Genomic DNA, 13,504 nt, shown 5'->3' with positions numbered 1-13,504 from the left:
TCAAAATAGAAATCATCAGTAGTTTTGGAATATCGTTGAGGAATCGATACCAGTTCCACTTTTTACTCTTTGGGCTGCTATCATATGTACCAGCAAATAGTTCAGAAATTTTTGAATGAAAATGCATATTAATTGTAAACAATAGGTTCAAGTTACTTTTTTCCAGTTTTTTTTTTCAATCTGAAGTTATGCATTTTTTCCATCTTTCCACCGATTTGCGAATACCACGAAAAAAGAGCTATTCATCTTTTGTAGCTATTCAGTCGTGAAGCAATATTCCTCACTTAATTAACTGCTGCTCAGCAAGTGACAGTCGGAAGGGGTCAAATCTCAGGAGTATGGTGGTGGAGCAGAAGCTTCCATCTGAACTCAGAAATGAGTACCACTGCCACGGAGAGGATTTTTACGGCTTTTGCGTCTGCATATGCATTGAATAGCTGGTAACGATCCTTTTGAAACTAAAAACCATTCCAGACCGGAGCTTGAACATATGATAGATCAGCTCCAACCCGGAACGTTTTTACACTCTTCACTCCCTAAAGTCGGATTTGGATAACTTTCTACAACAGCCTATAGAACAATGAGACCTTTCATGTGGTTCTAAGTTTGTGGATATCGATTCTGCCATCTCTGATAAAAATTAGTGACACTATCCAAAACAGAAACACAGATCGGCTGAAAAATTCGTATCGTTTCTATGAGAGGGCGCCACTAGAATTAAATCCATGCCATTTTCAGTTAGTACCAACCTTCAAAAGATACGTGTATAAATTTGACAGCTTTCTGATTATTAGTTTGTGAGATATTGCAGCTACTTTTGTTATTGTGAAAAAAATTGAAAAAAAGGAATTTCGTGTGTTGATGAAACACTACTTTTTGATGAAAAAAAGTGCCGCCGATTCCAAAAAATGGCTTGATGAGTGTTATCCAGACTCTGCACCGGGCGAAGCAACAATTCGTAAGTGGTTTGCAAAATTTCGTACTGGTCATATGAGCACCGAAGACGATGAACGCAGTGGACGTCCAAAAGAGGCTGTTACCGATGAAAACGTGAAAAAATCCACAAAATGTTTTTCAATGACCGTAAAGTGAAGTTGATCGAGATAGCTGACACCCTAAAGATATCAAAGAAACGTGTTGGACATATTATTCACGAATATTTGGATATGAGAAAGCTTTGTGCAAAATAGGTGCCGCGTGAACTCACAATCACAATGTCACAAGTCGATGAAAACCATGCTGAAATTGAACGAATTGGGCTTCGAATTGCTCCCTCATCCACCGTATTCTCCAGATTTGGCCCCCAGTGACTTTTTCCTGTTCTCAGACCTCAAGAGAATGCTCGCTGGTAAAAAATTTAGAAGCAATGAAGAGGTAATCGCTGAAACTGAGGCCTATTTTGAGGCAAAGGACAAATCGTACTACTTTTCGAACTTTTCAGCCGAACTGTTATCCACTATTTAATATTTATGGTATCACCATCCATACCTCGAGGTAATTTCACGGTAACCTTACCGCACCATAAATTTGATGAATTATGCTCAACTCAGTATAATTTGCTCCCCGAACTGCCAACTTTGTGAATCTACTGACGCTTCATAGAGAGTAAAAACCTTTCTCATTTAACAAATTACGTTCACTATAATTTGTGTCCTTTTTCCTGGGGTATCCAATGCAGTCAAGTAGTTTATCACACTAAACCAAACCAGCAAGATTTATTGGCGCCAGCCCTAGTCGCCCTGTAGTGTTGTCCTTGGCGTCAGTGAAGCCTGTTGAAGCGGTTGCCCTCATCCACGGGAAGCAGTACCAAAATGCCGGTTGATTTTACCAGTGCAGTGCCACGTAAACAGATTACCATGAAGTGTCAATCGAGTCCCACTGAAGATTGGAGTATATTTTTCGCTTTCACTCTCATTCCTTCTCTGGGTGATATAAATAGCACCCGTGATAGGACGAAAAACAGACACTTGAAGCACAACAACCAACAAGCCGAACACCGTCAGCCCATTTTGGGTGATTAGGCGATACAGTCGGGACCGAGTGCTTTCATGCTGAATCGTTTTTGCTACCCAATGGCATGACGCGATATTAGTATCCCTCCCACATCATATCGTTACAGAGTCCACCATTTGTACCTAACAAAAGCTTATGAAGGCGGCACCACTGCTTTTCGAACCGGATGAGTGATATTGCGTTAGACCGGAATGAACGCAGAACTAGTCCTCGTTGCTGCACGTAATAAAACTTTACTTGCAACCGGCTGCTTAGTTACTTTTGGTATAACTCAAAGCTTGAAGTTAAAGATTATGTTGAGTACTAGGAACCCCCTTTCAACTTCAATCTTTTAGCTGGAACAAATCGGATAGAAACTTCGCCCTTGCAAACGATGCGCACGGTCTTCGTTCTGTGTAATGAAACTGAAATAACTTCTCATAAAAGTGAGCAAATCGAAACTCGACAATAGTTTCACATACCGGTGCATCAACTATTAGATCTGCTCTAATAAATGTTTGTACAGTACAGTTAACAGAAAACATGTTTAAAAGCTTTTCACGATAATGCTTGGTAAGCGAGTTTGTGAAAAGTGCTAACGAATGCCTTAACAGCATGGAATTGTGGACGCAAAAAAGCGGCTATACACCACATTGTAGGAATGTTGGGAAATGTTCACGTACGAACAACGAACCAGAAAATGAATGTTAAAATAATATTACGAGCCCCTAAAGCCCGGCTCGTTTAGCTTCGGAGCAATAGGCTTTCACGAGAATGGTTTCAGGTGCAAAACTTTTATGGAATAGGAGATTTTCAAGCACAATTTTCCAGTCCCATCTGATAAATGAGCAACACCAAAATTGAATGGAAAAGATAATAAAAATAAATGTATTATTTTACTAGATAATTTTTAAATGTCGGATGTCAAAAATGTCATGAAATCTTCCCATATTACCCACACCCACTGCAGCCAGTTTGGGTGCGCTGGCATCTCCTGGCCGCTGGTTTTTGAGATCTCACGCTCCAAATATGCAATCCGATTCACAAGCAGTACAATTACGAACAGTTTCAGACTGATGATGAGCAACATAAGCGTGAGTAGCATAATCCAACAACTTGATACTCTAGCCGAATGGGCCCGCTCTTTGTTGCTAGTTGTTATTTCGCAAATATTCATCCTACTGTTGGAACTGGAAGTCAGTTTTCTTAGCTGGGGACCATCGCCTTTGGATGAATCTGGTACCATTCGTTCATCATGTACGAAACTGAACACGGCTTGGCTAGGAATTGTGACTAATCCACTACCGACACCACCGCTGTCTCCAATCGATTGATTTTTCTGGAGGACATTGTCTTTTTCTGAAAAACTTACAATACTAGTGGATACATCTTGTCTAAATTTCGATTCTCTATCATTCGCTATCGTCACTTCATCATCGTAGTTTAAACACCTTTTAATCTCTTTTCTGTAATAATCAATTAAACATTTTATCTTAAACTTAGTTCCCATTTTACTCATGAAAACCTTTGCTCCAAGAACACTGCATTCTCAGGAACTTTAACAAACTGATGAACCGGGCCAATGTTTTCGGTTTCGTTTCTGTCATCCTCCATACTCCAAGCATTGACATCTTGATTGAGTGCAGCAATAGTCGCGGGCCGTCCAACGGTACCCAATAGAACTCTCGATGGTTGGGCAAGAGCTCGTGCCGAAACTTCTGGAATCACCGGATCTGTTACATTTTTCGTGAAACGTCGAAAAGTTAACTTTGCTGCAGTTACACTTGTCATGTTGGATGTCGGTCGTAGAATTGTGGATTGCGTCAATCACACCAGATGACTACTAGATTGCATGTTTGCAGATAACTGCAGTATAATGTTCAAACTTGAATGTACAAATATCTTCATCCCTATCTAGATGGAAGTTTCCAAAAGGACACCATGAACAAAACGCATGAATTGTGAAAATTAGTCGAACAGACGATCCGCCTTCTTCCGTCACCGTCATCGGAACGACAACTTCCGTCAAAATTAGTTTTATACTTTCTTTACCGGAATGTTCACACGCTCCGTCCTTCAAGACGTTCCGTGACGGTGACGATACGTGTGAATGTCTCCATTAGAATGCATGTAATTAATGTTGATGGTGACGGTGACGGGGGTTGACTGTGACGGAAGGAGACGAATCGTCTGAATCGCACTGAGTGTTCTAGTGAACCTTGAACGGCTTTCGAAACGTGAATTTGATGTTATCACACGGAAACCCCTCCAATAAAAAATTCCGATCTCGCAATTTTTGATTTTTGCAGTTGTTTTAACTAATAATTAGTTGATTCAACGAATTTGCTATTTGATTTGCACATATTCAAGTAGTTATAAAATATGTTGTTTTTAGTGCTGTCTAATGTCAAAAACAGCACAAAACAAAACAAAATTCGCAATAAAAAATCAATCATTACTTTAGTGGAAATTCAAACGCGTTTCTTAAACATTTTCATGCAAACGAAATTCGCTTATACATAAAACTTGTGAAGAGTAACTTTTGAATGGTAAATTAATGTTTATCACAACACTAGTTGATATAAAGTAGTGCCATTAGAGATATTGCAATTAACAAAACGTGTTTAACCAAAACTAGAACCCAGTAAATTGTATGCGTTTGAATTTTGGTCCTAAAATCAACTTGATTCTCCATCGTGAAATGCATGTTAATGAATGAGCATCATGTTATCTTCAAGTCATGTACAAAAATTGTATGAACAAAGTGATGAAATTGAAAATGTTTATCTTTACATACCGAATTTTCATTCAAAAAATCAGAACGTATATCAATAGGGAATATTTTATTGTCATTCAAAATCAATAATTTTGCTTAAGTTTAAATAACCAATCGTAATATCTAAAACAACTAAAACCGATTTGTTTTTCAACTCACATAACTGTTAAATCAAAAACAAGGTCGGTTGTTGTTACTAAAATCTTTATTGAAATTGAAAGGTGTGTGTCTTGACTAACTGGCAGCATCCTTTTTTCAACCAAAAATTTTATTATTTCAACCATCGTTTCTGTTGATCGAAAAACAAAAATGACAGTTTTGAAAAAACCACGATCGATTATTTGTACCAATTTTAACCAATCAAATTCAGAAAAACAACTAATATTTTGGTTGTTTCACGATCGCGAGGTGTTCCGTGCAGGCACATCAGATGGTTTCTTCGAACTTATATACCGGTTGGACACGCTGCTGTCGACAGTAAACAGCTTCTCAGCCTTAAAGGCGGTGGACCTCTTCTTTAGATTACTAAGCAGTTTCCACTATAGTTGCTTCAATTCCATCAGTAATGAAATGTCTTCTAGCTTGAGCTCTTGAGATTTTCTTTTTAAGCCACATTGCACAACTCTTTTTTCCGTTGCTTGGATATGACGGGTAAAACCAAGTTTAATTGCATAATTTTTTCAATTTCTGAAAAGTGTCCGTTTTGGCAACGGTCTCTCCTATATTATTAAAACCACCCCCGAATTTTTTTTCCTGTGTACGCGCTTGGTATCAATCCTGACGTTCTCACAGGTCGACGGTGTGCTCCACCGGGAAACAAAATTTCCAATTAAACGGCGTAACTGACCGAAAAGGACGGATGAGCCCATTTAGCACAAATTGTCTAATACTGGACTCCGGATGACTTCGTGTTCGACAGACTTTACTATCAACTCGTTACTTATTAACCCCTTAACGCTCAAGGGAAATATGTTTCCCTTCTATAAAAATCGTTATACAGGGTGATTTTTTAAGAGCTTGAGAACTTTTTTAAACAATAAAACGCATAAAATTTGCAAAATCTCATCGGTTCTTTATTTTAAACGTTAGATTGGTACATGACATTTACTTTTTGAAGATAATTTCATTTAAATGTTGACCGCGGCTGCGTCTTAGGTGGTCCATTCGGAAAGTCCGCTTTTTTATCGACAAATTTTGTTCAGCGATGAGGCTCATTTCTGGTTGAATGGCTACGTAAATAAGCAAAATTGCCGCATTTGGAGTGAAGAGCAACCAGAAGCCGTTCAAGAACTGCCCGTGCATCCCGAAAAATGCACTGTTTGGTGTGGTTTGTACGCTGGTGGAATCATTGGACCGTATTTTTCAAAGATGCTGTTGGACGCAACGTTACAGTGAATGGCGATCGCTATCGTTCGATGCTAACAAACTTTTTGTTGCCAAAAATGGAAGAACTGAACTTGGTTGACATGTGGTTTCAACAAGATGGCGCTACATGCCACACAGCTCGCGATTCTATGGCCATTTTGAGGGAAAACTTCGGAGAACAATTCATCTCAAGAAATGGACCGGTAAGTTGGCCACCAAGATCATGCGATTTGACGCCTTTAGACTATTTTTTGTGGGGCTACGTCAAGTCTAAAGTCTACAGAAATAAGCCAGTAACTATTCCAGCTTTGGAAGACAACATTTCCGAAGAAATTCGGGCTATTCCGGCCGAAATGCTCGAAAAAGTTGCCCAAAATTGGACTTTCCGAATGGACCACCTAAGACGCAGCCGCGGTCAACATTTAAATGAAATTATCTTCAAAAAGTAAATGTCATGTACCAATCTAACGTTTAAAATAAAGAACCGATGAGATTTTGCAAATTTTATGCGTTTTATTGTTTAAAAAAGTTCTCAAGCTCTTAAAAAATCACCCTATAGATTCTTCAATTACTATTAAATCGATGTTTTTTACTGAATGTTAAAAAAAGCTTATTTCCAAGGCGATAAATGAAAAGGGCTATACCTTGTTATGTGACTTTCGGTCAGAATACAAGAATCCCGTGCAAACCACTTGCTTCCTATGACAATCAGATGGCCACATGTCAATATTGCCAAAAAGCTGTTCACTGCGGTAAGCCATGTGATAAACTGGACAAGGATACAACTGCACCGACGACACGACCTGCCACTCACTATTCAAAACCGTATCGCGAAATTAAAAAAAAAATGTTTGAAACTGGCAACGCAGGAAAATAAATTGTTGTTTTAGAATAACAGTTACCGTAACCATAGTTTCATATTTACTATTTTCGTAGAACAACAATGGTGCAAACGACGACACGACCTGCCACTTGCCTCTCAAAACTGTCTCACAAATTTAACTACCCCTCAGTAACTCGAAACGTCAAGATCAAACCGTTTGAAATAAGTTTGAAACTGGCAGCCCAGACTGAACTGTTGTATTTATAAAAACAGATACCGTAACCTTAGTCACGCATTTATTAATCGTGTAGAACGTCACTTAACCCTAATAAATTGACGGGGTAGTATAAAAACAGAAAAAAAACCCGAGATAACGACAAAAATGCTTCATGGTAAAAGTTAATGTAAATCGTTGCCACCGTTGTTGTGTCACAATGGCACTTTTTTTTTTTTTTTTTTTTAAATAACTATTCATTGGAATATGAATTAAAATTAAATTAATAAGATTTAAATTGGGTGTTCAGCCACAAGTGGTGACTTTTCAGCCCTGTTATATATATATATGATTTGGTTATTACCATGAAGACATTATTTGCTTCCGCAATTCTGAGATTTTTGTGTAGGGAAAATTCTAAACCTACTTGTATTGTGTAATGGGGAAAAGGAACTTATATACTAACTTACTAACTAATACAGAGAGCGAATCGATTCAATTGAAGATTGCATCGATTTTTGTCGGAATTTGCTTATAATATTATGTGACATTACATCTAATGGTTCTATATTTGTGAGTCTGTGTAACTCATTTGTGCTAAACCAGGGAGGACGCTTCAAAATCATTTTCAGAATTTTATTCTGAATCCTTTGAAGCGTTTTCTTCCTGGTGGAACAACAACTTGACCAAATTGGTACCGCATAAAGCATGGCTGGTCTGAAAATTTGTTTATAAATCAACAGTTTGTTTTTTAGACAGAGCTTAAAATTTCTGTTTATAAGAGGATATAAATATTTAATATATTTATTACACTTTGCCTGGATTCCTTCAATGTGATCCTTGAAAGTGAGTTTTTTGTCATACGTTAAACCTAAGTATTTAGCTTGATCAGACCATGTCAATTCAGAGCCATTCAATTTAAGAATGTGATTATTGTTTGGTTTAAGAAAAGAAGCTCTTGGCTTGTGAGGAAAGATAATTAATTGCGTTTTTGCTGCATTTGGTTTAATTTTCCATTTTGACAGATAATCACTGAAAATATTTAAACTTCTTTGTAGGCGACTGCAGATCACTCTTAGATTTCTACCTGTGGCTAACAGACTTGTGTCGTCACAGAATAGCGATTTCTGACAACCAACGGGTAGATTTGGAAGATCAGAAGTGAAAATATTATACAAGATTGGAGCTACGCTCGAACCCTGCGGAACACCGGCTAGTACGGGTAGCAATTCAGATTTACAGTTCTGATAGCTAACCTGAAGAGTACGATCAGTTAAATAATTTTGAATCATTTTGATCAAATAAATAGGAAACTGGAAATCAGATATTTTTGCTATTAAACCTTTGTGCCAAACACTGTCGAATGCTTTTTCTATGTCTAGAAGAGCAACCCAGAAGATTTATTTGATTTTAGCATGTTCGTTACTCTGACAAGCTGATGAGTAGTTGAATGTTCATGACGAAATCCAAACTGCTCTGGTAAAAAAATTGAATTCTCATTTATATGAGTCATCATTCTCAACAAAATAATTTTTTCCAAAAGTTTACTGATAGAAGAAAGTAAGCTAATTGGGCGATAACTTGATGTTTCTGCTGGGTTTTTATCAGGTTTTAGGATAGGAATTACTTTAGCGTTTTTCCATCTTTTTGGGAAGTAAGCTAATGAAAAACACTTGTTGAAAATTTTAACCAGGAGTCTCAAGGCAACATCGGGAAGATTTTTAATAAGAATATTAAAAATTCCATCATTACCAGGAGCCTTCATGTTTTTGAGTTTCCTAATAATTGATTTAATTTCATCAAAATTCGTCTCAATAATGTCATCGTGTGATAACACTTGGGTTGAAATATGATCATATTTCAGTGAGACTTCATTTTCAATGGGACTCACAACGTTTAAATTAAAATTGTGAACACTCTCGAACTGCTGAGCAAGTTTTTGAGCTTTTTCACCATTTGTAAGAAGTATTTGATTTCCTTCCTTGAGAGCAGGAATTGGTTTCTGAGGTTTCTTAAGAACCTTAGAAAGTTTCCAGAAAGGTTTAGAATATGGTTTAATTTGTTCAACTTCTTTAGCGAAATTTTCATTTCGCAAAAGAGTAAATCTATGTTTAATTTCTTTTTGTAAATCCTTAACTATGTTTTTCATAGCAGGATCACGAGAACGTTGATATTGTCGTCGACGAACATTCTTCAACCGAATGAGCAGTTGAAGATTGTCATCGATGATAGGAGAATTTAATTTAGTTTGAGCTTTGGGAACTGAAAGATTTCTAGCTTCGATAATATAATGATTCAAATTATCAATTGCTGTGTCGATGTCCGCAGAATTTTCTAAAATAGTTTCATGATCCACATGATTTTCAATGTGAGATCTGTAATCCAACCAATTAGCTCTATGATAGTTGAAAATAGAACTAATTGGATTAATTATAGCTTCGTTGGAAAGTCTGAATGTTACTGGAAGATGATCTGAGTCAAAGTCAGCATGAGTAATCGGTTCACTACAAATGTGACTTTGATCTGTTAGAACCAGATCAATTGTAGACGGGTTTTTCACGGAAGAGAAACAAGTAGGATTACTGGGATGAAGAACTGTGAAGTAACCAGCTGAGAGTTGATTATGAAGTATTTTACCATTACTGTTATTTTGCCTACAATTCCACTGGACATGCTTAGCATTTAAGTCCCCTATTACGAAAAATTTCGATCGATATCTTGTAAGTTTTTGCAAATCGCCTTTAAAGAAATTTAATTGTTCGCCGGTGCATTGGAATGGCAAATATGCTCCAGCGATGAAATAAATTCCATGAATGGTTTCAACTTCGATTCCCAAGCTTTCAATAACTTTAGTATTGAAAGAAGGTAAAATTCGATGTTTGATTTGCCGTTGGACAAAAATGGCAACTCCACCACCCATTCCAGTAAACCTGTCAAATCGATGAACCACATAATGTGGATTACTTTTCAATTTTACATTTGGTTTAAGAAAAGTTTCTGTCACAATGGCAATATGAATTTTGTGAACTTTGAGAAAATTATAAAATTCATCTTCACTCGATTTCAAAGATCGAGCATTCCAATTTAAAATATTCAAATAATTATTTAACATCACTGTTAAATTTTAAATTCATTATAATATTATTTGCAAATTTCCATCCGATTTGAAATGCTTCAAAAAGTGATGAAGTTGAATTCATTTGGATGATCATTTGAAAAAGTTGATCTTGTAGGTAGATCATTTTATTTTCAGTTATATCGCCTAAATCGACTTCATTTAAAGAAGCGAATGGCATTGAAGGAATATTTGTAGGTAGACTGCCATTAGAAGAAGATGATTTGGCCGGTCTACCTATTAATAAATTGTTTTCGTTAGAAGAAGAACTGCAAGGCGGTCCTGTGTTTTGATTATTTACATTAGAAGAAATAGGTGATAGATTTCTACCTAATATACCAGCATAACTGACATTAGAAGAAGATGATGACGAGGTCGATCTACCTGTCAATAAATTGTTTTCGTTAGAAGACGAATTGGCAGGCGTACCTGTTTTTTGTTTCGAAGAAATCAGTGCCGAATTAGGCGTGGCATTTGTAACGGTTTTCTGATTTTCAGGTATGTTCTGTAAATTTAAGGTCGTTGATTTGACTTGTTGTCGAAGCGAACGAGCGTTTAAAATTTTTTCCCTGACAGGACATTTCAAATAATTGGATTTATGATTTCCATTGCAATTTGAACATGAAAATTTATCAGTGGTTTCATTCGTTGGACAATCGTCTTTCGAATGCGATTTACCACAATTCAAACACCGTATATCCATATGACAATTTTTGGTTCCATGACCGAAGCCTTGGCAACGACGATATTGCGTTAAGTTTGCAATACGATTATGCCGTTTATAATGTTCCCAATGAATTTTAATGTGGGAAATGAAACGTACTTTTTCTAAAGTTTTCAAATTGTTTACATCACTTCGATTAAAGTGTATTAGGTAAAGTTCATGGGAAATTCCAGAGCGTGGTTTAGAAGTACCATTCGCTCTTTTTTTCATAAGTATTACTTGGGAAGGGGCAAAACCAAGCAATTCTTTTAGTTCATTTTTAATTTCATCAATACTTTGATCATTTGATAATCCTTTCAAGACAGCCTTGAAGGGTCTGTCTGATTTTATATCATATGAATAAAATTTATCGAATAAGACGTTCGTAATCTTCCAATCCATCCACCAAGACTCGACATTCTCCTCTTCGTCCGATTTGAAATGAGACTTTTACTTCCGGGAGAAAAGTAGAAAGCTCAGTACGGAATGCTTTGAAGTCGGAAATCATCACCGTCACTGGTGGCATAGATTGATGTTTCTTCCCAGAACGACAAGCGTCCATTTTGGGAATTTTTGAAGAATTTTCTTCTATGTCGCTACAATCGGATTCAGGAAGAATCTCGTAAATATTGTTAGACGGCATAGAATCAACGGAAGGGAAATCCGTCCGTTGTCTTTTATTTTTACATTCAGATTCTATAAGATCGTGAATGTTATTAGAAAAATGTTGAATAACGGATTGTGATTTATTCCGTATTGAATTATTTTTAGCCTTAGGCTTGTTGCCTTTCCGGTTGGACGCAGGCATTTTTGAAATTAATGAAATTTTAAATTAAATTAACTAGGCTAAATTAGTCTTCGATTAGACTCCTAGCTAGCCTTAAAAAAGGCTGATTAATTTCTTAGTCACTCTTTGTATCACTTAGTCACTCTAATATCACTCTTTGTATCACTTAGTCACTTAGTTAGTGATTCAGGTAGCCTTGAAAAAGACTGAAGCCTTGAATCAATGAAACTCTAGGTAGCCAGAAAAAAAATTCCAGGAGCCAAGAGCTATACGCGTGCGGTGCGAACGACTGTTCAACACCGACTGAACAATGGCACTTATTATTCTTGAGTGTTCAATTATGTCTGACTGTAACCTGACGTTATATTAATAATATCAAATGAGATTACGCACATCATTAATGCATATATAAATCAGTTCATTCAAAATATTAGGTTAAAATTGTTGAGGTACATATTAATAATGGTTATCGTGTCTTGTTATTGATCAGAAGATGTTACAAATTAAAAGGAAAAGAGCTATTCTGAAATTGCGGAACGTTCAAAATTTATTTGCAAATATATATCTGCTTTGAATTTATTTCATTGTTCTGTTCTCTCTCTTATGATGTGCATAATCAAGCTCCTTGTGTAGAGACTAAATCAATTCACATTAACGATAAAGATATTTGAAATGACTATTAAGTGTCAAACATTAAATTTCGACGAAGAGGGCACAAAAATTTATCAACATTTTGTAGATATTTATTATAACGCTTCGGGAAAATCGCTTTCGTAACTGGCATCAATTATTAATCCATGATCGTTAATGTAATCTAAAAAGACGTCTTGTCTATTCGTTTTGAATCGAACTTCTTCACACGTCATATTGCATAGTTCCAGATTTCACGAAATCTTTCATGTTGCAACCATTGATTCCGTCACCGAGCAGATTAATATTTGCACAAATAGTAAGATCATTGACAAGAAAATAAGTAAAATGCTAAATTATTCGAAACAAATATTGCAATAATTTTAACTTTTACCTGAACGTCCATTTCCATTCTTGCATGTTTGTTTATTCGAGGTGCATGGCGACGAAGGTGACTTCGTAGCAACCAAAACAGTGTTGCTCGAAAAGATTATTTGTATCATTTTCAAGGGGACACTCAATGCTGTGGTGATTGGTGGTAAATCACACGAACACTTTTTATTCCGATTTTTCTTCGGAGTTTCTGGTCGTGTCGTCGGTGCAAATATCCGCAAAATGGAATATTTCCGTAGTGAAGTAGCACTCTCTTAAGAATCACGAGGATCATTTCGCTTGAGGATTTAGTGAAACACTATGTTAATGTAAAGGATTGTTATCGCGATATTCTCGACAACTTTTAGTTTTATTTATAATGATGTATTTCTAGTTGCTCTTCCACCAGTACAAGTATGCGCCAAAGTACTCCAGTATTTCAGTTACGAATCAACTGGATTTAAATTTCAATTGAATCCGAACGACAATAATGCATCTTTGATTGGGGACTTTGAAATTTTACCAAACTATAACTAGATTGTAGCAAAAGTAACTGAATTTTAAATTCTTTCAGATTCAAAAATTTTGAAAAAGATTTTCCAGAGCATTACCATTTCTACGAGGTATCGAAAAATATCTTCTGAATAGATTCTCAGAATGGAGGCATGATACAACAATCGAACGAGTAAAAAAAATAATTCGGTTATGGATTACTTCGAAGTACATC

General features: G+C 36.4%; 2 protein-coding genes across 2 annotated transcripts in view; one reads left to right on the top strand and one right to left on the bottom strand.

Annotated features, from left to right (window-relative positions):
- LOC131431420 (potassium voltage-gated channel protein Shaw-like) overlaps positions 1 to 13,504 on the top strand; it is a 203,010-nt gene that overhangs the window by 59,342 nt on the left and 130,164 nt on the right. The window lies entirely within an intron of this gene.
- Positions 2,853 to 3,827, bottom strand: LOC131431421 (uncharacterized). Its single transcript, XM_058597122.1, has 2 exons — positions 3,518 to 3,827; positions 2,853 to 3,458 (listed from the first exon to the last, which is right to left on the bottom strand). Exons 1-2 carry the CDS (start codon positions 3,781 to 3,783, stop codon positions 2,903 to 2,905), a joined length of 822 nt encoding a protein of 273 aa, XP_058453105.1. The 5' UTR covers positions 3,784 to 3,827; the 3' UTR covers positions 2,853 to 2,902.

This window comes from Malaya genurostris, chromosome 2 (genome assembly GCF_030247185.1).
Source record: "Malaya genurostris strain Urasoe2022 chromosome 2, Malgen_1.1, whole genome shotgun sequence".
In the NCBI taxonomy this organism is placed as follows: domain Eukaryota; kingdom Metazoa; phylum Arthropoda; class Insecta; order Diptera; family Culicidae; genus Malaya; species Malaya genurostris.
This window is presented reverse-complemented; position numbering and strand designations above follow the sequence as displayed.

Excerpts from the sequence above, each read along its gene's own strand:
- LOC131431421 (XM_058597122.1), bottom strand. The coding sequence starts at position 3,783 with ATGACAAGTGTAACTGCAGCAAAGTTAACTTTTCGACGTTTCACGAAA. Across the intron at positions 3,459-3,517 it reads GCAGTGTTCTTGGAGCAAAG|AAAAGAGATTAAAAGGTGTT; the intron begins GTTTTCATGAGT and ends TGATTATTACAG.